Source organism: Pteronotus mesoamericanus, unplaced genomic scaffold (genome assembly GCF_021234165.1).
Source record: "Pteronotus mesoamericanus isolate MK-2021 breed Mesoamerican mustached bat unplaced genomic scaffold, CSHL_Meso_final contig_2, whole genome shotgun sequence".
Lineage (NCBI taxonomy): Eukaryota > Metazoa > Chordata > Mammalia > Chiroptera > Mormoopidae > Pteronotus > Pteronotus mesoamericanus.
In genome coordinates this window covers 24,134,370-24,159,965 of record NW_026555084.1, presented here as the reverse complement: position 1 = coordinate 24,159,965, position 25,596 = coordinate 24,134,370, and the positions used below count along the sequence as shown (strand labels likewise).

Genomic DNA, 25,596 nt, shown 5'->3' with positions numbered 1-25,596 from the left:
ACCAACATTAAAGATTGAGATTTCCCATTGCCTGGTGTGAAAACAACCTAAGCAAAAACTTCCATTACCTCTCCCCCCACAGCCCCTTTCTAACAGGAGCTATCAATTTCCCACATTTAATGTGAATTCAGATTGAAGCGGTGGGGTTTTCTTTGTCCCCAGCCCCACTACTTCCATGGTAAGATGAGGTACTATTACTGAACCAAAGAAAATAATCTCCACTGTTTGTCTCTTTCCAATTCCCCTAAAAGTTGAGGTGAGAAACACCTGGACTTAACAATATTGGCACACTTGGAAGGGGAAGAGGCTCTGTGGGTTTAAGACAGAATACTAAGATGTTGGTAGCTCATTGACCTTCAGCCAGTGAAGAAAGTGGCATTATCACATCCAATGGATGTAACACATTGTTCAATTGGAAAGGTACCCATTAAGTCATGGTAGTATAGAATGAGGTGGTAGCATGTTATGGGCCAGTGAAAAGATTGTCTGATGGACCAACAGGGGGGAAGTTTCCTAAAAGACAATGACAGAAAGGGCAGTACATGTTTTCAAGATAGAAATCAATAGGTATTGGGGATGTTAACTTCTCAGCTCAAAACACTCACTCTCTAGGTACTTTGCCCCTCAGCCCCCCACCCCAGTAAAAGTCTTTGGTGTCTGAGGATGGTAAGCTAAAGCCTTCTCAGTTATGGGACCCCCAGAAGGAAGGTTGGGACTAGGGATGGTGCCCTGGAGGACTGCAAGACCCGCCCAGTTCCCCACCCCTGCCAAAACTGCAATTCCCCTCCTTGACGCAGGGGGCACTGCAGGCCCCGGGGAGGTTGGGGCGGAGCGCTGCGAGGGGCCCGGAGCTGCCACCCCGCTCCGGAGCGCGGGGGGCGCTGTGCCGGGGCCCGGGCTGCAGCTCCGCTCCCGGCCACCGGGGGCGCTGCGCGGCGCCGGTGGTTGGTGGTGGCTGTTGGGGGGGTGGGGGGGAGCCGCGGCCGCGGGTGGTGCGGAGGGAGGCCTTGCGGGCGGATCGGGCGCTCGGCGGCGAAGGTGGTGGGAGGCGGCGGGCGGGAGCACGGGTCCGGCCGGCCCTGGCGATGGCGGACGCAGCGGCCTCCCCAGTGGGCAAGCGGCTGCTGCTTCTGTTCGCGGACACCGCGGCCTCGGCTTCGGCCTCGGTGCCCGCGGCGGCGGCGGCGGCGGCGGGAGGAGATCCGGGGCCTGTGCTGCGCACTCGGGCCTGGCGGGCCGGCACGGTGCGGGCCATGAGCGGGGCGGTGCCGCAGGACCTAGCGGTGAGTGACGGCCGAGGCGGGCACTCGAGGCCGGGGCTGCGGGGCCTGCGGGCGGCCTCCCCGGGGGCCTTTGTGAGGGGGCGGTGGGGTGGGGGTGACCCAGTTCCGCGCCCCCAGGTCTCCTCAGCGCCCCCCACCGGCTCCTCAGCACCCCGAGTTCTGGCCGGCATGGCTTCCGCGTCGGGGTGCGCGCCCCGGTTTCCCCCGGGGGGTGGCCGGGACGCCAGAAGCTGCTGCCTCCATCCGGCAGGCCCCGCCTCCTGAGCGACCCTTTTTCTGCTACTCACCCCCCTCCCGCCCCCAACACGCCGTCGGAGTAGGCTCTCGAACCCTGGGCCTCAGGGCGCCTCAGAGTTCGGCCGGTGCTGCCGCTGTCCCCTGGAAGACCCGGACCTGTAATCCCCAGCCTCTCCCTGGAGACCTGCGCCCTGTTCCGTCCCTCCCGCAGCCCCGAGTGGGGCGGGAATGTGGGCAGTTGTGAGCTGCACAGAGGCTGCAGTTGGAGCTGCTCGGGGCTTTTTTTTATCTGGCAGTTACTTCCTCCTTGTCTGAGCCGGGCTCGGCCTGGCGGTCTCCAGAAAGGCCAGCTCTCCTTGCCTTTCTGGGTGACAGGAGCTGCAGTTGTGGCTGTTTTTGATAACTTTGAGATCTGTCTTAGCAGCTGAATGGTGGTGCTTGTTGGCTCTCGGCTCGGCTACTCCCCGAGCCTTGGGAGAGGTTTTGTTTTGAAACTTTGTGTTGGGGCTTGGCCGCTTTTGAATACTTGCCTTGCTGTATTTTGTGATTAAAGTTGTTCAGTAATAGAACTTAACTAGCATTTGGGACCATGATGTGCTATTTTTGTTAAGTGGCGGCAAATACACTGTCTTTGAGCTTTGGCAAGCCTCTTGAGTTCCTCATTCTGATAGCGGCCCCAGCTTCTCTGTCGAGATAAGGCTATGAAAAATAGGAGGATTCTTTCGGAATGTAATAGATCAGCAGGTAGAAGGTAAATTTTCTTGGTGAATTTGCTTCTGCAGATTTTATTCACTGTAAAAGAGGACGCAATTCTTGAGACTTAATAGTAACAGTGTAGGTTGCTGTTATTAATTTTTCTGTTGATCAGCTGTGTTAGGCAGCCCCCCTCCCCGACCCCCAGTATGCAAGCTTTATCGGTTGACTTGTGGCCCGTTTAGGCTTTGCCTCTGCTGCTTGCGTTCATTTGCTTTGATTTTTCTTCATGCTACGTAAGAAAAGGCTGTTTAGAAATTTTTGAGGCTTCAGTGAAGCAAATTTGTAAAAGAATACCGAGGAATATAAGGGTGTGAGGATGATGATTAAGGAGATTTACATTTAAATTCCTCTGTGCTTTCTTTAGAAGGTTGCTTTCTAGGTTGAGAGAGAGAATTGTTCCTCTTAGATCCAGTAATTTACCCCCTTGAATGCAACACCTACTTAAGATCCACCATTGTATGCAAACTTTGACCAAAGGCCTAGCTTTTCATTCTGAATTTTACATTCTAGTTGTTTCCTCCATTACATGAATTGCTAATGAGCTCTGCACCTGAAATGGCTACCCATTCACTTTGTTGTTTGCTGAGCTCTCTGTGAGCAGAGGTTTTTGAAGCTCACTGAGATGCTGGACATCTATTAAGCTAAATACTGAATAATTTTACTATTGGGTGTATGGAATTCATTTCTCAAACCAAGTAAAAAGTTACATTTTTTCTTGGATATTGAGGTCTTGCTTGGAGCTGTATGCATATAAAAACAGAAACAAATTTGGGTATTGAGAATGCACTGTGCTTGTATGTACTGCAAGGGACATAGAGGAGAACACAGCCACAACAAAACCTAGAGCCTTTAGAAATTTTCACCAGCTTGCAACATTGCTCAAGAATTGCTGTTGCTGTGATGAGGTTCTCTTAATGACAATGACTAGCATAGGATCAGCACTGGCCGTTTCTTCCCATTTTTCATTAAAAAGCTTTCCTTTGGACCTTAGGCATGTGGGCCTTTCCAATTTGTACCACACACCGTAGTAAACACAACCGTCTTCCAATCAAAAGTGTTCTTCCTGTACTCAAAGGTGGAGTTTGCAAGCAGCTGGCCTGTGATTGGGCAGATCTTCATTCAGTTATGTTTAAGATGTTTTCAGGCATGCTTGGTTTTGAGTAATGCATAGCAGGGCGCCCCCTGTTAAGGATGAGTAATTGAGGGTTGGATGAATGAGTTTTTGAAGTGATTGAAAATACTTCTCAATTTTAGGCTCCATTAATATTCTCTTTCTTGATTCAGAAATCTTTCAAAATATAGTCCTGACCCATTTAATGAACACTTTTTTAGGAAAACAGTACCAAAGCTATGTGCTACCTTAAAATGAAATTTGAAGAAAAGGAAAGTCAGAATCCTGTTGATTGGGAGTTTTGTTGATCAGGGTTTAATAGGTGAGCATCTTCATCATCAAAGCCATGCTGACAGCTATTAAGATTTTTAGATTAAGTAGGTAAACAGCCACCCCCATGGAAGAGTAGCTTTATTTACATTTCAAAATAAACCTGTTTTTTTTTAAGTCTTGTTGCAAAATTAGTTTACTATATTTATATGTATTTCACTCTTATATCTTGGTGTCCTCTTTGTGTTCCTAAATCATTATTGGTCCATATATGCTGCATAAACCTTGAGACCTTCACAGATGTTGACATGGTTGATTTAAAAAAAAAAAAAAGACCAAAAAAAAGGATTTTCCTTTTATTTTATAAAAGCAAAAATTACATTTTGCAAAATGTCAAACAACCAAAAGTATGCCAGGAAAAGCCAGCCAGCGATATCATCCTTTACCAGCTCCCTCTTACCAAAGAAGGCTTTGCTCGCCTTAATACTGGTACAAAAAATATAAAAACATTCATTCAGGGTTGCTTTTTATTTTTTTAAGCAAATGGCATACTGCACAATATCTACAGCCTGATCATTTTCTTTTTTCCATTGGACATTACATCATAGGCATCAGTGCCTGTAGATCTTACTCATCTTTTTAGATAACTATATTACACTCCATAACATGGCTATACCATAAGTTATTCAGTTCTTCCCCCTTATGGTAGATACTCAAGATATTTAAATTTTTTGGCATTACACACAGTGCTGTGATTAATATACTTGTACAAAGCTCTTTATATAATCATGGTTTTTTGTTTCTGTAGTTCAGCCATCCAGGAGTAGGATTGTGGGGCTAAGGAATATATGAGTTGTATGTATGTATTTTTTATTTTACAAGATAATGCCAGGTTATTTTCCAGTAAGATTATAGTATTTCATGCTCCCACCAGCAGAATATGCATGTAATGACTGTGTCCCCTAACCTTTACTAGCACTGGTGTCTTCATCTTTGTCATTTTTGGCAATCTGATAGGTGAAAAATACCATATTTTGTCGTGTATAATGCACGCCCGTGTAAAATGTGCACCCATGTTATTGTGCACATTATACACGGGATTATTATTCCCATTATTATGCCCATGGTATGTAATCATACTCCTGTATAATGTGCATTCTTATTTCTCTCTCAAATATTTGGGCAAAAAGTGCACATTATACACTGCAAAATACAGTAATATGTAGCATTTTTATGATCACTAGTGTTTTTTCTATGTTTATTGGCCTTTTACATTTCTTCTTTGAGTTATTTATACCTGTCTTTTGCCCCTTTGAAAAAATGAGAGTTGTCTTATCAGTCTGTACAACTTCTGTGCATATTAGTGATATTAACCTCTTTGCCTGTGAAGTGTATTGCAATTATTTTCTCTCATTTGTCTTTTGACTTTGTGTATGGGTTGCTTTGCCACACAGAAAAATAAAACTTTTTTGATCATCCTTAATGGCTTCTGCGTTTACTTGCTTGGGAAGAGCTCCCTCATCTTGAGCCTGTATAAATATTCTTCAAATTTTCCTTCCAGTATTTTCATGTATTTATTTTTTACTTTTATATCTTTGGTCCATATAGAATATTTTTTTAAATGGAAGGTGGAAGGGGTTCTAACTTTTTTCCTACAGTGTAACCAGTTGTGGCAGCACCAGTTTTATTAAGTAAACCATCCTTTACTTGCTATATGGTAGAATTAAATGATGCTTGTGGTACATTGATTTGTTTTGAATGTGTATCTTTAGCTATCTCAGCTATCCAGAACTTGCAAGAAGAGTAAAAGCATATCTGCCTTATTTTTTATGCTTTAATCTTTCATCTTTATCTGGAAGAAAAGTGGTCTCTAAAATACTCTTTTCCTTTGATTCGAGATAATGTAATAATTGTAGCAGTGTTGAACTAGTACCATTTTCTTCTGTTGGGGAGTCTTCCAAGAGGAGTGAAAGTTTTTATCTGCCTGCCCACCTGCCTTCTTTCCTTCCTTCCTTTCTTTCCTTTCTTATTTTTGCCTCATCCTCTAGCCTTTCCTTTTTTCCTCAGGTTAAGTGGCCTTCAAAATAAATACTTCTCTACTTTGTTTTTAGTTATCTAATAAGTATAGTCAGGTCCAGGATATTACCATGTTTGCAGTGTGCAATCCGTTAGTATTTATTCTCAACCTATGTTCAAACAAACATAGAACTTCAGCCCTAATTGAAATGGCAGTGCATGGCTTTTAATAATTATTTTTAAATGTCCTTTTCTCGCCTGTAATTCCAGAAGTTAAACATCTGAGTGATATCTGATATCATTCTCTGTTTATTAAAGTAAATAGACTATATTTTTGTGGATCAGTGTATGATTTAGAGAACTTTAAATAAAATGAGATTTTACAAAGGAATATTTAACCTTTAAGTCTGAACTCCTCCTGTAAGCACACTTTTCATCTTGACTCTCTTACAGCAGAAGATATTTTGAAACATTGAGCCACAATTGAGTTTTTCAGGCACTCAAGTGCTTGGTACAGTTCTTTTTTTTTTTTTTTTTTTTTTTTTTTTTTTTGGTCTTAATGTGTGTGTAATTTTTTAAATAGCTCTCTTTTAATTTGTCTTTGCATTCTGTTTGTTTCAGCACTGCACACATTATACACTGGTCATTTTGTCCAGTGTCCTGTCCTCTCCCTTTACTAACGCAATCAGATCTTTCCTCTTAATTACCCATTTGTTTCTAAGAGTTGCTTCACTAACTCCCCACCTGCCAAGGGTTTATTTCTTTAGTACTCATTTCCTTGGTCCTCATCCCCACCTTGTTCTGGTTAATGTAGTTTCCCCTCCTAAATGGTGGGTAAGTAACATACGTTTTTTGTTGTTAGTGATTTTCTCAGCAACAGCTGGGGTGGGCTCTTGTAGGCTTTGCTTCCTCAAGGCCCCGGGGAGGGACACAACACCTGTTCCTGCTTCTCAGTTTTCCACTGCCTTTGACAGGTGGGTGGTTTTTAAGCCCCTCTCCCCTCCCCACTATCCCTACTGCCAGAGCATCTTTTACCCTCGTCAATAGATGGGTAAAACCTCTGTTTAGTAGTAGCTCATACAGTGTGGCCTGTCGGGTTTGCAATGGCAGAAACTCATTTTTTCGTATGTCTTCAGGGGTAATCAGGCCCTAGGGGGCTGAGTCTCACTAACCAAAGTTTCTGGAGATGGATTTGTAAGTCCACATGTAAGGGTATTAATTTACAGTGGGAATATACCTATCCAGAGATGCCCCCTGCTGGTCTACTCAAGAGACCAAATTACAGATAAGAAGGATCCTTGGTGTGCAAAGAAATCAGACAAGGAAAACTGAGTGTTGCCCAAAGAATATTTACAGCAAGCAGCCTTGATTGGGTGATCCTCCACTTTCAGTACTTTCAGGTTCCCATTGCTTCGTTCCCACTTTACTCTTTGCTTTTAGTGTTGTCATCCATCGAAATCCTATAAAGAGAAAAGAAAGCCTATCTATTTTAGTTTCCATCATTTTTGTAAAGCCTTTCTGAATCCACACTGTGTCACTGTTTCTTTTTTCTTTGCTTCTACAGCACTTTGTGGATATCTCTTTTGGAATATTTATCTGATATTTTCTTTCTTTTAAAAAAAATTATTTACTTACTTTTAGAGAGAGGGGAAGGGAAGGAGAAAGAGAAGGAAGGAAACATTGGTTGGTTGCATCTCGCTCTCCCGCAACCTGGGGCCTGGCCCACAACCCAGGAATATGCCCTTGTGCCCTGACTGGGAATTGAACCCTCAACCTTTTGGCTCACAGGGTGGTGCTCAGTCCACTGAGCCACACCAGCCAGGGCCTTGTATTTTCTTGTTAATGGATAAATAACAAGATATATAATTTATCTCCCTTACTAGATTAATAAGTTCATCAAGAGCAGGAAGCACATGCATTTTCCTATTACTATTTTAAAAGGCCATCTCTGACCACCATGTCTTAAAAAATAAAATATTTAGAAGCCAGTATTAGGTTGTTAATTTTCACTTCTCATTTATTACGGAATTTCTACCCTATGGCTCCTTCTTATAAAGTATTTATGACTGATCTTTAAGCTTTTTCTCTTTTTTTTTTAAGATTTTATTTATTTATTCTTAGAGAGAGGGGAAGGGAAGGAGAAAGAGAAGGAGAGAAACATCAATGTGTGGTTGCTTCTATGTGCCCCCTACTGAGGACCTGGCCAACAACCCAGGCATGTGCCCTGACTGGGAATTGAACCAGTGACCCTTTGATACACGGGTCAGCGCTCAATCCATGGAGTCACACCAGCCAGAGCTAAGGTTTTTTTTCCTTTTATGTATTTTTATTAATACAGACTCACTACTAATTTTTTTGTCTTGACACTATTGGAATCATATTTTGAACCCCAACCCAAGGTACATTGTCCACTGGTTTTTCTGATTATATTTGGGTTGTTAAATAAGAAGCACTAGATGTTTTGTTTTTCTGACTTTTGAGTAATGCATACTAATTATACAAAGTGTAAAAATTATTTTAATAAGAAAAAATAGTTTCTGTAGTGTCACAACCCATTAGAAACTGTTTACATTTTGAGCATAATCTAAGCTTTTTCTAGAATTGTTAAAAAGTGAATACTGTATTTTCAATTTTGAGTTTTACTTTTTCACTTAATGTGGCAATTTTCCTGTATTACTAAAAACTTCTGTATTATGGGTGGTTTTAATTTTCTTGGTTCTTTTGTATTTTCCACAGGTAACGTGTATTGCTTTCATAGCTAAAAGGAAAACAATCAGTGATCTAACAAAATCTTATAATTTTTATTGGCTGGATAATATATTTAACTGTTCCCTTTTGATTGTATATTGAAATTGTTGCAGAGTTTAGGCTTTATCAATAATTCTGTGGTGAACACTTTTGTGAATAAAGTTTCTTCTATGTTTAGGATTATTTCCTAGGATCAATGCCAGGATTGGTATTATAGAGACATATACATATATTTAAGATTCTTGATATAGCAATAGCAATTTTTTTCTTTTTTTGAGCCATACTGATCTATAATCTGGTCAGTAATATGAATTTGCCAGTAATATGAATTTGCTTAAGAAATGCATGCTTATCAAGAGCCACATGGTCTGCTAGGCATTTTGTGGTTTTATTTAATTTAATCCTATGACAATCCTTTGAGGTACTTAAACTGTCCTTATTCATAGTAAAGGAAGTGAGGCTCACAGAGGCTAAACTAACATGCTCCTGACTACATAGTAAATGGGGAGGTTGGTGTGCAAATCTAGACCTTTATGACTCCACAGCTCCTAAAAGCACTATACATGCTTGAGTTTTTATTCAGGTTATCCCTGTGCTATTGAAGTACTTATCTTTAATTTATTAAGGATGTTTGAAAGTAGGAAAAATTGGGGATAATTGTGAGATAGTTATCTCTCTTTTTCTTCTCTAAATGTACTGTGGTGAAGATGCACTCAGAAAGCTGTTTATCAAGAAACCATGGAAAATTATATTTTATTTGAAAACAGCAGTATTCTAGGCATGCATTTATTCCATACCTTGGCTGTCAAGTTATCCTAGTTTTATAAAATAATCTGTAATAGAATTTATATTTTGTTCAGAATGTAGGTAGGAAAATTGGAAAAGAAAATTTAAGTACCTTGGGAGTTAGTCTTCCATTTCTGGTACCCTCTCACAGCCATCACCATATCCAGTTATTTTTATTTCTAGTTTTTAAAATATACTTTGCTTTCCATTCATGTAGTCTTAGTGATTTAGGTCTTTTTCATCTTTCCTGGGCTATCATTGCCTTGCAGTTGGTCTTCCTGTCTTCAGTTTCTTCCCTCAATGGTTTATCTTCCAACCTGATCCCAAAGTTAAGTCTTTCCTTTTTAAAAAGTTTAATTATAAAAGTAATATATGATTGCATATTTTAAAGGAAAAAGAGGAGGAACATTTACTGATAAAGCTAAAAAAGTATTATCCCTTGTCAACTGATGGTCGTTGGCGCCAATTCAGCACCAAGAGGAATACCCAATTTGGGATGCAATGAAGACAGAAATTTTATTCTGTGCAAAATAGCTCAATTGTGATACAGCACAGCTGTACAGCCCTTCGTTTTGGTGTTTCAGCTCACCCAGGAAGAAAGCCTTTGGTGGAAAGGAAAATTGTGCCCTCTAACCCAGAGGGAAGCTGGCTTATGTGGACTGGAGTCCCTGCACCTGGTCCCTCCAAATCCTCACAGTTTGGTCCAAAAGGCACTATCCTGATTGGTCATAATAAAGCTGCCCAGGTTGGTCAGAGCTGCACAGCTCTGACTGAATGGGGAAAGCCTCAGTCCTTTTCGTTGAAATAGATTCCAGGAACTCCTCTATAAGGGCTGGCTCAGACGGCAGAAACAGTGCAGACAGGCAGTTCAGCATAGGCTTCTCCAGGAGGTGCAGGTTGTTGAGAGGTTCCTGTGCAGAAATGGCTGCTAGGCAGTTTTTAAAAATTTGAGCCCAGTGAGTCACTTGGAGCCTTTCTCAGTAGGTGTCTTCCCCCTCATCCCCTACTCAGGGTTCACATCCTCCTATCCCAAGCTGCCTCCTGTCCCCAGTCTCCCTCTCCCCTCCTAATCTGCAACTTGCTCTTTTCTATATAATATATCTTGGACGTCTTTTCACATTAGTTTTTCAGATATACCTCATTTTTAAAAATTTCTCTATATTACTCCATAGTACGATTAAAGTGTGTTTAGCTTTTTACCTAATTATAAAATATAAACTATCAGTGGCTCCTCTAAGGCCTGTAGCAGGCAACATGAACTCACATGTATCCAGGGACCAGGCTTATGAGACACAGCTGGGTGACAGATCAAAAGGTGTAAGGGGAATTGACAGCTGGGGAGTATATACACTATCTAAAGATGCACATTAAAAATAAATCAGCAGGCTCTGGCTTGGTACCTCGGTTGGTTAGTGTTGTCCTGATACACCAAGGTTGCAGGTTCAACCTCTGGTCAGGGCATATATAAGAAGCAACCAATGAATGCATAAATAAGTGGGACAACAAATCTTTCTCTCTCTCAAATCAATTAAATTTAAAAAAAAAATCAACAACAAAAATACTATGCTGGCTTAACAAGGTACCTTTGTTACCAGGTCTTAATTTATTATCTTTTTAACATGCCAATCAAAGCTCTTCACAGCTTACTTAGTACTCTCTCCCTCCTCCTAGAGCGCTCAGTCTCCTTTTATGTTTCTCTGCCTTTGCATCTGCTGGAAAGTCTTTACTTTCTCTGCCAGAATAATGCAGCTTGTCCTTTAAGACCCAGCTTGTATGTGGCTATCTCCTCTGTGAAACTTTTCTAGTTTCCCAAGGCATTTGCCTTCTCTGCCTAACAAAACATGCTCAAATCTTAATTATTGCCCTTATTACATAGCTCTGTAAAAATTTCTGTACCTCTGTGTTGGCTCATGTAGGGCGTGAGACCCTCCTGCCAAGTGCTACCTTATTCACCTGATTTTCTCTCTCTCTCTCTCTCTCTCTCATCTCTCTCTCTTACAACTTTCAGAGAGAGAGGGAGAGAAACATAGATGTATCTCTCTCATCGATCAGTTGCCTCATGAACTCCCCCAGCTGGGGACCAGGCCCTCAACACAGCCATGTGCCCTGACTGGGAATCAAAATGGCGACCTTTCAGTTTGCAGGCTGCACTCAGTCCACTGAGCCACACCAGCCAGGGCTACCTGATTTTCTTGATGCTATACACACTTATATAAGAGGCATTCTGTTCTTGTTGAGTCGGTGACTAAAATAATTTTATTAATTGTAGTAAGAATGGCCTTAGAAAGAACCAGAATCCAAACTGATGATAACATGATTACATGATAAACATGAAGACCTATATACTCAGATTACTGACATCTGATTTTATCAAATTTAGGGTAACTTATTTGAATTTTAAATAATTTTTTTGAGTTTAATGTCATTAAAATGAGCGTAAATCACATGTAGACCATAAAAGGAATTTTGAAATAAAAGCAAGAGTTTTACCACTAACTCTATCCTTAACTCATGAAAATATTTTACATCTTGTCCTTGGGTTCTAGCTGGACAGCATTAAGTCCTATTTGCTACTTTAACTCCAGCAGAAAAAAAATTTAAGACTTTCTAAAAGATCAACTCAAAACTGCTTCTAGTCCTGTTCTGTTCAGATTGTCAGCTTGCCTTGACCATTTCTGACTCAACCCAACCACCACCATTGATTTTGGTAGTTTATATCCCTTCTCCTGTCCTGGAGCCTGGTCACTGCCATTTTGCCAGTTTGTGTTCTATGTATTTTGATCTGAAATGATTCTTTACCTTACATGTTGTAACTGCTTCCGTTACTCTAGTTGGAAGTGAGGCACAGTTCTAGGGCCAGAAGTAAGCCTCACTGTTGGAAAACAGGTTTACCTATATCCATCCACATTCCATGTTGTTCACCTGGAGCTGTTGTTTGATCCCAGAACAAAGAGTCCTGTGGTTGTTGTCAAGTTAAGCACTTTATTCCTTATCCTTTGTCCAGGCAGGTTAAGAGATAATTGCCCTTAAATTAGGTGAAATCTGGCTTTCAAGTATTTCAGCTTTTCCTTATTGTTTTCAGATATGTGATAATAGGATTTCTGAATATTATTTTTTAAATGTTTAAGTTCTTATGTACTAAGAATACAAATTGTGACGGTTGTAGTACATTGACTTTTTTAGTGTTCTTATATTTGTGTGTTGGTATGACTTAGAATTTTGTGACTCATATGTTGATTTTTAAAGTGGTTGGCAGATTGGAATTGCACCATGGCATCTAGCTGTCAGTCACCGTGAAGCCTCACTCTTTGGTTTTTAAGTGATGAACAACAGAGTAGTACTGTCACTCAGGGTCAGACTCAGCCTGGGCATTGAACACTCCGTGCTCTTTTTCATGGCTTGCAAGGTATACAGCCCTCCCACCAGCACCTTCTCCTGACATCAGTTATGTAATTGCCCCACTGTTCTCCTGGGCTCTGATTCAGATTCCAAGTCACTTAAAAATTTTCCTGACCCTGACCAGTGTGGCTCAGTTGATTGGAGCATCATCCCATAACCAAAAAGTTGCTGGTTTGATTCCTGGTCAGGGCACATACCCAGCTAGGTTGCAGGTTCAATCCCCGATCCTGGGGTCCAGGCATGTACAGGATCGATGTGTCTATCTCACACCGATGTTTTTATCCCTTCCTCTCTCTCTCAAAAAAAAAAAAAAAGCAATGAAATAAAAATGTCTGGGTGATGATAAAAAAATAACAGAATTTTAAAAATAAAAATTTTCCTCTTTCCTCATATTCAGCCAGTCATCAATCTTGCTGATGGGACTCATGGATCCTCATGAGCATAAGTCAGTTGCCTCCTAGCCTGCCTGCTCCCACTCTAGGTCACGTTAAGAGCACTCCCTCGGTGGGTAGGGACAGGTAGAAGAGGGTTAGGGGGCGATAAATGGTGACAGTAGGAGAGTGGACTGTGGGTGGTGAACACACAACAAAATATGCAGATGATACATTATAGAATTGTACAGTTGAAATCTATTTTATTAACTTATATAACCCCAATAAATTTGACAAAAATAATTTTTTTAAAAAGAAAAAAAAAACCTTCCCCTTCCCTCTAATTCATCTATACCCACTGCTAGCTAGCTGTGTTTTCCTAAAACCAACTGCTCTGTTCATATCTTGACCTCAATTTGAACTCTTTTAATGGCAGTTGCATTTATACACACTCACACACATGCACACACATCTCCCATAGGCAGCTGGATGAAGCCAAAATTTTTAGCCCAGTACTCGAGATTTTTTCCCATTGACTCTTAGTCTGTTTTAGCCTCAGTTCCCTTTCCTTCCCTACAGTGCGCTGAAGCTCCTGGCCTCATAGAACTTGATGGCATTTATTTTGGCCTCAGCCCATGTAGTCCCTCTGTACACCTGAAGTGATCTCTCCCGCCTCTGAACATCTCCCACCTTTATTTTACTTTATTTCTGTTTATTTTATGGCATATTGTTATCCAAGTAATGCCTTGCCATTGACCAGACTGCTTTTGAATCCATTTATTTAATTTTCAGTAGTCTATGAGGTATGACAGATGTCTTATCAACAAGGAAAGAAACCAAGACTTGAGGAGGAAAGAGTGACTTGCCCAAGTTTTGCAGCCAAGACTCAAATCCACGCCTCTTGGAACATGAGCCCCAAGCTTTGTTTGTTATGCTACTACCATTCTTGGTGCCTGAGTCTGCTTTGCGCCCTTAGTACCTACAGATAATTCCATGGTTTCCAGTTGGGAGTCTCTGCTGTGGGGATTCCGACATTGTCCTACATCACTCATTGTTGCCTTAGGAAACTTAACGTGAGAAATTTCTTATACAGCCAAGTGACTGGAAAAGGGTTGCTTCCCTGAGTAATTGCTTTATGCTTATTTTTGTTTGTTTGTTTGTTTGTTTGTTTTTAGACAATGAGAGCTATGCAGCTGACCTCCATTTTCAGAGTGGCCCATAAAATGGAAGCCTAGAGCCAAATGTATCACTCCATTATGTAACTGTGTAGATCCTTATTGCCCGCTCAAATTTTCCCTTTTTACACATTTGAAGTGACTTCCTGGTATAGTTTACTTGGCCCTGGTTTTTTAAATTTATGTTTTATCATTTAATTGCATTTAGTTGGTTTCCCAAAAACCAACTAAAATTATTTTAAAATGAAGTAGAATATAAATAAATACTCCAGCCCTTCTTCTGTGACCAGTTATATTTTAGGCACTGGACATACCTATTCTAAATATTAATACCTATATGCATATGTACTGCCCTTTGTTCTGTGTTTGTTGAACATGCTCAGAAGTCAACATTTATATGGAAAAGCCAAACCTTACCATGCTGTTTATTAGAAGAATGTGGTTTCATTTAACATGAATTGCTTTAAAAAAAAAAGTCTACTTAAGCATATATCAGAAAATGGAGTATCTTTTTCTGGGCATGCCTTTGTGGGCAGACAAGAGATCGCTGCTGGCAGTGGTACTTTAAAAATCCAGAACTAGGAGGGTAACTTTTTTTTTTCCCCCCAGCGTTTATCCTTTTGAACTTTGTATCATGTGCATATGTCACCTGTTCAAAAAATTAATGAAAAAAGTTCATGGTCGTTTTCTGTAGAAGTGTAAAAGATTTCTTCCTACCTGTAAAAAACTATGAGCTCTTTGAGTCCAGGGAATGTGCCAGATTTCTTTTTGTATTCCTAAACCTAGCACAGTGCCTTATACATAGTAAGCCCCCAACTAGTGTGCATAAATATGAATCGGAAGCTAAAAGTTACAAGTTCCAGTAGTTTCACAGCTAAAAATTACTGACTTTGGATAATCACACCTCCTTCATTCTGTCCCTCGTTTCAGAGTGGGGCTAGCTACCTGGCTCTGAAGTAAGATCAGTTTTTATTGAAATCTATTAAAAGAACTTAAAAACAAGTTAGTAAAACTTTTCCTAGTCAGTTGTTCAAAATGATGTTTATACTTGTTTATATATAGTAATGTGGGATTTTTCAAGTGTGACCTCCAAGCTGCTTATCTCTTTTTTTTGCAGATCTTTGTAGAATTTGATGGCTGTAACTGGAAGCAACACTCCTGGGTTAAAGTTCATGCTGAAGAAGTTATTGTGCTTCTGCTGGAAGGCTCTCTAGTATGGGCACCCCGAAAGGACCCAGTCCTTATCCAGGGCAGTCGAGTCTCAATTGCACAGTGGCCAGCTCTGGTGAGTGACTTCATTGGCTTGGAAGATATTTGGACTTTATTCCTATACTATGAATTATAGTTGAACTCTTTAGAATTCCCCAAACACATGCTGAGATTTGTCCTTAACACACTTAAAAAAAAAAAAAAGATTTTAGCCCTAGCTGTGTGGCTAAAAAAGATTTAAAAACATGTAAAATTAAAAAAGGGTTTTACTTACTTATTTTTAGGGAGAGGGAAGGGAGGGAGAAAGAGGGAGAGAAACATCACTGTGTAGTTGCCTCTCGTGCGCCCCCTACTGGGGACCCAGCCTGCAACCCAGGCATGTGCCCTGACCAGGAATCGAACCTACAACCTTTTGGTCCTCAGTCCGGTGCTCAATGCACTGAGCCACACAGCTGTCCTTAACACACTTTTATTCTGAAGTAACCAATGCAAAAATTGGGAGAAATCTTCTCTCCTGTGTCTTCTGAACTTTTTGTATTAGATATTTGATACTTTTTATTTCTAATAATATTTCATCTTTATTCTTGTCTCATAATAAGGCTATGAAACAATGTTTGTAATCCTTAAAGTATTTTTTTCATAGAAACTTTTATTTTTGCCAGCTTTCTTGAGATATAATTGACATATATTGTCTAAATTTGAGCACAGCATGACTTGAGATATGTATATATTCTGAAAACGTTAACACAACGCTAGTTAACTGTCCATTGACTCACATTGTTATCTTTTTATGTGCGTGTGGTGAAAATTTTTAAGATTTACTCTCTTGCCCTGGCTGATGTGGTTCAGTGGATTGAGTGCTGGACTGCGAACCAAGGGGTCACTGGTTTAATCCCCCCGACTTTAAAATAAACAAACAAACAAAATCTTTTTTAAAAATTGATTTTAAAAATTTACTCTCTTTGCAACTCTAAAGTATACAATATAATATTGTTAATTAAAGTCACCATGCTTACATTAGATTCCCAGAACTGACTCATTTATAACTAAAGTTGGTACTTTTTGATCATCTTTACATGTTTCCTTCTCTCCCCCGACCCCTGGCAACCACCACTCCACTTTCTGTATCTATGAGTTCAGTTGTTTTTTTAGATTCCACATAAAAGTGAGATCATACAGTGTTTATCTTTCTCTCTCTGATTTATTTCACTTAGCATAACACTCTCAAGTTTCATCCATGCTGCAAACAGCAGGATTTTCTTTTTTCATAGCTGAATAATATTCACGTGTACACATACCCACACTACATCATCTTTATTCATTCATCCATCACTGGACACTTAGGTTGTTTCCCTGTGTTGGCTATTGTAAATAATGCTGTAGTGAACATTGGAATACAGATATCTCTTTGAGATAGGAAATTTTTTTAAAATTTATTTTTAGAGAAGGTTAGGGAGGGAGAAAGAGAGGGAGAGGAACATCAATGTATTGTTGCATTTTGCACTCCCCTGCTGGGGACCTGGCCTGTAACCCAGGCATGTGCCTTACACTGGGAATTGAACCAGTGACTCTTTGGTTCACAGGCTGGCATGTTGAGCCCATTTTTGTGTACCTGTTGGCCATTTGTATATCTTCTTGCTCATTTTTAAATTAGATTATTTGTTTGTTTTGCTATTGAGTTGAATGATCTCCATAGCTTTGAATACTAACCCCTTATCAGATATGTGATTACAAATATTTTCTCCCATTTCTTATGTTGCCTTTTCATTGTGTTCATCATTTCTTATGCTATGCAGAAGAAGCTTTTTTAGTTTGATATAGTCCCACTTTTTTATTTTTACTTTTGTTACTTGTGTTTACAGTTTTCTTTAAATTACTAAGTTTTGATGTCTTAAGTCAGACAAAAATAGTACTATAAAATTTAATTTTGAGAGTATTCATTTGTTTGTATCTATCCTTGTTAGCAAAGTATTGGCATATATGGTTAAATTTTTTTAAAGATTTTATTTTAAAAAAAATCTAATTCTGTGGCTAAATTAAATAAATAATAGTCAAAATGTATTTTTCACCTGGTGATTATACAATTTCATCACTTGCTACACTCTCTTTTTTCATTTGTTTTTAAGGTCACTTTCTAATTCAACTTTTAGAATAAGCTCAAACTCATATGAGCCCCTGGGTGGCTTTGTAGGCTATTTATTTATGAAACAGAAATATGAATGTACTCATGCATATTTATACCAGTGATTATTTTAGAACCTCACAAAGATTTTAGGAGTTCTAGAGATGATAATGGTGTAACTCTTTATCCTGGGAATTTAATGTTAAGTTAGACTTCCTGAAGCCAGGCGAAAAGATTAGTCAGATCCCTGGAAAAAATGAGGAATCTCTCATTCTTCTTTTCCTATTTAGCTATAAAGAAAAGCTAGTTTGCTTTCTATGATTATTTGAGGGACAGATGCTGGATTGGGAATGTTTCCAATGACTAATGCTTTAGCTTAATCTGTATTTACTGGTGTGAAAAATGATAATAATGGATGTTTTCTCTGAAGTTAGAGATTTGATTGAATTGTTATTTTCTTTTCCAAGTTCTAATCAATTTCTTGTTATTGTACTTCACAGACTTTCACTCCCTTAGTAGATAAAGTCGGTTTGGGGTCAGTGGTTCCAGTTGAATACCTTTTGGATAGAGAGCTTCGCTTCCTGTCAGATGCTAATGGTTTGCATCTGTTCCAGGTACTTAACACTTGCTCTAGTACTAAGCTTATTTCTTTCCTTGTTAATTTCTTTGTTGGTTATAAATATAGTGTTTCTCTTTTTCTTTTAGCTTTGAAACAAAGTACTTCCTCCCAATAATTCCCTGTACCTTTTACAGCTTTTCTCTTCTTTCGAAAAGTACAATTGGTGACTGAGGCTTCTTTCTTCTACACACCCCCGCAACCCAACCCTGAAACCACTTCACACTTAAGACCACAATTCTACAAGGTCTCCTCAGAAGAGGTGGCTTCCCAGAGGTGGTTGCTACTATAACTTGAGCCTGAGGGGGCCTACACTTGTGTCAGTGGCAGGGAGGCTGGGAGTTTGGGCTGATTCTGAGCAACATTAAATATTGAAGAGCTTAGGTATATCTTTAGTTCCAAAGAAACAGGGTAAGATAGCAGTTTAAACAAACTAGCATCTGAATTAGAGTCTCAGAATTTATGGATGCTAATATTTATTTCTCATTAGTAAGGGTTACCTTCTGAAGGTTAAAAGTCAGGAGGCTTCTGAATTTTGCTGTCTTACTGAGGCAGCTAAGAGAAGTATTTTCTAAACTATGTTCTGTGATATATTAATAATGATTTTGTTAAATTGATTTTAGAGAGAGAAAGGGAACAAGAAAGAGAGAAGCATCAACTTGTTCCATTTATTTATGCATTCATTGGTAATTCTTGATGTGCCCTGACCAGGGATTGAACCCTCAACCTTGGCATATCAGATTGACGATCTAACCCACAAAGCTCCCCAGTCAAGGTTTAATGATGATTTCTTTGTTGGTACGTTTTTCTTCCTCATTAGGCTTCACTCTTATTCATCAACCTTGCTTTATTCATCTTTGTAATCCTAGTGCTTATATGGATAAGCACTTGGTAAATGTTGGCTAAATATGAAAATAAAATGTTTTGTGGTCTCTTGGCTGGTTAGCTCATTGGTTAGAGTGTTGTCCTGATATACCAAGTTTGTGGGTTCGATCCCCAGTCAGGGCGCCTACAGGAAGCAACTAATGAATGCGTAAATAAGTAGGACAAAAAAAATCAGTCAGTCTCTCTCCCCCCCACCCCTCCTCTCTCTCTTTAAAATCAATTTAAAAAGATGTTTTGTGGTTAAATAAATATGAGAAATACCTAAACAGATATTTTTTTCTTATATGTCTTCTCAGAGCCTTTAATGTGCTATTGTATATAGAAAGATAGAGTATATAATATTTCCTATACCTAATTGACCTTAGACATCCTTAATTTTTGCAGAGATCTCATGAGCCTAGGGTTCCACAGAACACTCTTTGACAAATGATGATATAAAGCTCCTCAGGGGTATGAGTTTTCTCATATGGTTAGATATTTTTGTTATTCATTTTAACATTCAGTTGCTTTCTTCTCTTATCTCTACCAGATGGGAACAGATAGCCAAAACCAGATTCTTTTGGAACACGCTGCACTAAGAGAAACAGTTAATGCTTTGATCAGTGACCAAAAGCTACAAGAGATATTCAGCCGAGGTAAGAACAGGTAGTCTTCTGTCCTTGAATTCTGAATCAAGTGTATGGTCAATGTTGAAAGTAATGGAATGGGGAAGACATTATGCAAATCTAAATATTTGTGCTTGTCTGTTTTGGGGGGTAGAGTCAAGAGTATCTCCAGTTAGCTGGATCTCTAGACTAGATTGGGAAAATAGGACCTTGCTCAGACCGCTGTTTCCTTTTTATATTACATTTCATAATACACAGTTTTGTTGTGAGTTTTGTTTTGCTGTTTCTTCATTCCTTAAATATTTATTAAGGACTAACTGTGATCTAGACACAATGTTAAGGTACTAGAGATATAACTATAAGCTTGAAAAATCTCTGCTCTTCTTGAGCTTACTGTCTGTAAGGGTATCAAGGACTAAAGACTGTTAACATCAGCAAATCATAACAACTTAGAGTGCAAGGTATATTCATAAAGGAAGATGTCCACAGACTCAATTCACATTGATAGCATGTTATTTTTTAAGAACGAAAACAAGAAAGATTACCTTTTTCATGTTCAGATACAGTCGCCCAAGATTCTATACAAAGGGCGTACCATTGCTTCATTTATCCTTCCCTTCATGTCATACATCCACTCTTCCTTTCTGAACCTCATCATGATCATAATTTTCAGTGAAATAATATCCTTGGTTCTCTTATGTCAATCTAAATGTAAACAGGTAAAGGTGGGAGTAAGAACACTGGCCTCTTTAGGGAAGAAGAGTATCAGGATAAAATGATGTTTAATAATCAAGGAAAGGTATGGGGAAGAAAGAATGTGAGAACAAAATTATAGCAGAGAGAAGAAAGTTGGACAGAATGAGAGGTGGAGGTGTGTATCCATATGTGTAGAAAAATTAACAAAGTTTAATTATAACTGAGAGGTAACGTTAAAATAACCAATTTAGCTATATAGTCTTAAATGGATAAGAAGTGCAGGAGAGAGAAAGTGTCCGTCTTGGAGGGCCAGATGAAACTGCAGGGTAACATTACTAGTTGAGAAAGTAATATCTTTGAAATCCTGTGTTCCTAGGAAAACGGGTGCTATATTTGTTCAGATTATCATTAGTGCAAAGGTTGGAAATCTCATAAATGGAACTTTCTACCTGCTGTTGCTGAAAGTCAGTTAGTAGAGTGTAAATGGTTATATATCACTCATACGGTCACTTAACAAAACAGTATATTCAACTTACTTGCCTCCTATTTTTTTAATGTTATGTGTCAGATCTGAGTACATTCTTATACTACCTGTAGCGTTTGATTTATTTCTAAGTTTCCTTTCTCTTTCATGTATTCTAGAATGGGAAGATTGAGATAAGGTGGAATCAGAGGCCTGGGAGAGCCTAAGATATCTCTAAATAATCTGAATTTACTATTATGTTTTGTTTTTAAGTTGCTGAGTATGGTAAATCTGAAATTACTCATTTATTCAACTCCATACAAGACTAAAAGTGCCAGATATTTATACTATATAGTTTTCCTTCTGCTTTTAAAGCCAATTATGAAATGTAGCTTAGCCAAAGATACTTGATACTGACTGACCTCTCCTTTAGGTCCCTACAGTGTTCAAGGTCACAGGGTCAAAGTATACCAGCCAGAAGGGGAAGTAAGTTGGATCTATGGTGTTGTAAGCCATCAAGATTCCATTACTCGTCTTATGGAGGTATCTATAACTGAGGTGAGGCTTCATGTTATTTGTTATTTCATCTGAGGCCCATCCATTCCCTTACAGAGGGAGGTGTAGAAAAAGGGAGCACTTTGTGTGTAAGAGGGTAAGACCCTGAGAAAGGCTGTTCAACTTCCCTAACCTCATTGTTCTCATATGTAAATTAGAATTAATTAGGTAATACCTCCACCCCACTGATCTCACAGCACTGTTGGAAAGTAAGATAATGTATTTGAAAGTGCTTTGAAATCTGTAAAACAATGTATAAATGTGAAGTTGTATTATCATCTTATCATGTAAAGCTTAGTAGTAGTTAAAAATTTAGTTAGCATTTGCTTTTGTAATGTACCACTCTCCCTTAGATACTGGAAAAATTGTTTCTAATGAAGTAAACAGGAAAAACATGGCATTTAAAGCTACCTAGAGAATTGTGTAGGGAAAACTACATAAGTATTTTGAAGCAGACAGATTTGTATTTGATACCTTCAAATTGCTTTCGGACCTGCCCTTAGCAGTCATATGTATTGATAATATAAACATAAATTATTTTATTTATTTCTTTGAATTATTAAAAAAATATTAATTAATCTTCTTTTTAAAATTTCACATAATATACATATATAAAGTAGATATTAAGAGCGACCTCTTCCCTCCACAATGATAACTACCATTAACATTTTGGTATATATTACATATTCTATAATTACCTTTTTTACTTAATTGTAAATTAACATCTTTCTGTGTAAAATACATATAGAAATGTTTCTGTCCTTTTATTTCATTTTATTTTATTATATTTTTAATCCTCATCCACGGATGTTTATTGATTTTAGAGAGAGAAGAAGGGAGAGATAGAGAGACATTGATATGAGAAACACCAATCTGTTGCCTCTTGTATGCGCCCTGATTGGGGATCAAACCTGCAACCTACTTATGTGCCCTAACTGGGGATTGAACCGTCAGCCTTTTGGCACACAAGACAACACTCCAACCAACTGAGCTGAGCCACCCAGCCAGGGCTGCCTTGTCCTTTTAAAATAGATGCAAACTATTCCACTGGATTAATATATCATGACTAATTTACCTGTAATCAAAAATGGATGGACATTTACCATGGTTGTGTCTCAGTGGATTGGGTGCTGGCCTGTGAATCAAAGGGTTGCCGGTTTGATTCCCAGCCAGGGCTCATGCCAGCGTTGCAGGGCAGGTCCCCAGTAGGGGGCGCACAAGAGGCAACCACACATTGATGTTTCTCTCCCTTTTTTTTCTTTCCCTACCCCTTTCCCCTCTCTCTAAAAATAAATAAATAAAATCTCTTTTAAAAATTGGTGGACATTTTAATCATTGCCAGTATTTTCAGTAGTACAAATAATGCTGCAGTGAATATCTTTGAGCATATATATCATTGTTCACTCACGTTATTTATTGGGATAAATTCCTAGGTGTGGAAATCCTTTATTCCTTAATAGTACAGTGATGCTTTTAATCATTATTAATTCTGAAGGTTTTCGGTTTCTATAATGTACAAAATAGCAAGTTTTTTAGAGATGGAGAATTTGAAATTAACATCCTTAAAAGAGACCCAAATACTCTAACACTTACCATAGTCCAGACCTTGTTTCAGATGTTGTTATCTAGCAATGAATTAGATAATAGTGATCCCCGATCTGGTAGCGCTTTTGTTCTACTATAGGAGTAGAAATACAAAAATAATTATGTAGATTAGAAAAATACTTAATTATGTCTTTGGTGGATAACGTATTAAATCTTTTTCCCTCTTTTTCATATTATCTGTTATCCTGCTCCTACTGTAGAGTGGTGAGATCAAGTCTGTAGATCCTAGACTGATTCATGTGATGCTGATGGATAATTCAACGCCTCAGAGCGAGGTACAGTAATGGACTGAGTCTCTGAGCAGACTTGTGAGCTTGCTTTATGTTATTATGTAGATTCCTTATGTGTGTATTATCCATGGATACCCTTTGGATTTCATCTCTGTACATTTCTTGTTTTTTTCACAGTCTTTGCTAGTTAAGGAAGGATAGATAGTCTCAAGAAAAAGACCTAGTCTGAGCAATCCCATTCAGTAATGGCTGTGTCACCTAGCCATTTAAAAATCCATAGCCTAACTATTTCTTCTTACTTTCTTTTAGGACAGGTATATTTGAAAGGTACAGTAGACAGTTAAAGCTGTAATAAGCAATAGTAATATTCATGGCCTACCCAATAATAAGAAATGGAGGAGAAGCTATATCATCTTTTTCTTTCCACTAGATGGTAGTGAGCTCCAGGGGAATCTGAGATTCCATATCCCAAGAAGATCAAATAAGACAAGTGCCTAGTTTGGTGCTCAGCACACAGTAAATGACTCTGTAATTACTGTGAACCAGTCCAACTTTTGGTTCATTCAAAATTACCATAGCCCAAAAAAGATTATAAATCAGTACCTGAACCAATCAAGGAATCCTTTGTTATTTTTCTTCTGTAGGACATGGACGAGGATGGCCAACTGTCCACATATTCCTCATATTCTCTTAGCACTTCTATAATACTGCTGTTTTGGCCACTCTTGCTAAGTATACAGTTCTTCCTCATCTTCTTTATCCAGTCGTTCTTGATTTCATAACACAAGATGAGGGTAGGAAAAGAAGAATCAAGGTTAAATTTAATAGATCTTTACTACATATTACCACAAATAGGAAAAATGTCTTGACTGTGTTTACATGGCTGTAAACACCTGTTACTTTGATGGTATATTGGGCCCCTTTTTTATTCCCTTCCTTATTTCATTTATTCATTTATTATGTGCCAGGTACTGTTAAGCTGGCCAGATATAGCTGAAGAGTCACTGATCTCAGTGTCCTAGGCTGTCTACTCACATGTGAGTAGCTCACCGTAAGTAGGACATACATATAAGTTGTTGCTCAGGAAGGTTGCTATGAGCCAGGCTCTGCAAGTTGGCCAGATGAGTCAGAGGTGAGGTCGATCTGTGGTTTCCAGCAATAGATTTTGATTCTTTCCTTTTCAGCTTTGTCATGGTGTGACTGTCTTCTTAACTAGCAAAGCATGATTATTATCGACAGTTCTGCTAAGTTTTACAGTAACCCTTCTTAGAGATTCACCTCATTTCTTGAATGATGAGTGAGCAAGAAAGGAGAGATTTCACTGATCAAATTTCTGCAGTTTACAACAAGGGAAACTGGGTGGTGATAGAGGTTGAACAAGAGCTAAAAAAGTTTTGAAAGGATCAAGTGAAAACAATTCCTAGCAAACAGAAACAGTTCTTAAATGAAAGATTTAGAAACTTAGATCAATATTACCGAAAGTATGGGAGAAACAAAGAAATCTTGGGCTTTGGTTAAGAATTATAGAAGGAAATTAAAGGAGAAAAGAAAGAAATGAAGGAAGCAAAGAAAGAAAGAAAAATACAGGAACTAGAACTGGCTGAAGAAATATAAAATTTGAAACAGTTTGTTATAGCACCTATAATAATGATTACAGCAAAGATTCAGATCTACACAAAGAATCTAAATATTCAAGGGCAATAAGAGTAGATTTATTAAGTTAGATAATGTTAATAGCCAAATAACTGTGTTCCTAGCTACTGCCACCCTAACATGTTATCGCCAAATTAAACTATATGAAAGTTATTTGAATAAAAAAATGAATACCTGCTTTATGGTGGAATACCAGTCTTAAGAATGTTCCAGATACAAGTCCTTGCTGTACAAATGTTGCTTGAGAGGTTGTTAGCTGTGTCCCAATCCCCTCTTCCTTTGTCCTTCTCAGGGAAGAAGATAGGAATTGCCCCTTCTAACCTGTATCTTTTAAGGTTATCTGGCCTTTCAAATAAGGCACAAGTAAGATTTCATGAGATATGTTGAAATTATTGAAAGAGCTCAGAGATTTAACTGTATACTGTGTGGTAGCCTGCCATTTTTGCTTTCTTCTGTCTAATGCTTTTAAATAAGATCTAGAGGTTGCTTGCATCTTTATAGTGTCTATAAGAGCAATCCAAACCTGTCTCTGTTTGCTCACTTTTTCTTTGGTCACAGACTCATAAATGTTAGTTTTCCTATTGTTGTCATCAGTTTTTCATGGCTTCTAGAGATTTTATTTTTCAATATATGAAATGCCAGTTACTGTCAAACAAGGAGATAAAAATGAAATAAAGCTGATTTTTTTTAAATCAAGGGAGAAATGAGCTCCCAGTCTAGTAGCTTTGGCAGTCTATTTTGTAAAAAAAAATTTCACAAATGTTTAAAATGGTCCTTCATTTGAGGAAGTAGTGCATTTTATTTA

General features: G+C 38.7%; 1 protein-coding gene across 2 annotated transcripts in view; it reads left to right on the top strand.

Moving 5' to 3' along the window:
• The first annotated feature begins 1,056 nt into the window (after positions 1–1,056).
• Positions 1,057–25,596, top strand: part of KDM3B (lysine demethylase 3B) — a 53,402-nt gene continuing 28,862 nt past the window's right edge. For both annotated transcript variants that reach the window (XR_008528712.1, XM_054568390.1), the window contains exons 1-6: positions 1,057–1,283; positions 15,270–15,437; positions 17,984–18,097; positions 19,514–19,619; positions 21,182–21,306; positions 23,109–23,183. Coding sequence is in view for 1 of the 2 variants with exons in the window: in XM_054568390.1 (XP_054424365.1) it covers positions 1,086–1,283; positions 15,270–15,437; positions 17,984–18,097; positions 19,514–19,619; positions 21,182–21,306; positions 23,109–23,183 (786 nt within the window). In the remaining variant the exon portion in view is untranslated. The remainder of the gene's footprint in view (positions 1,284–15,269; positions 15,438–17,983; positions 18,098–19,513; positions 19,620–21,181; positions 21,307–23,108; positions 23,184–25,596) is intronic.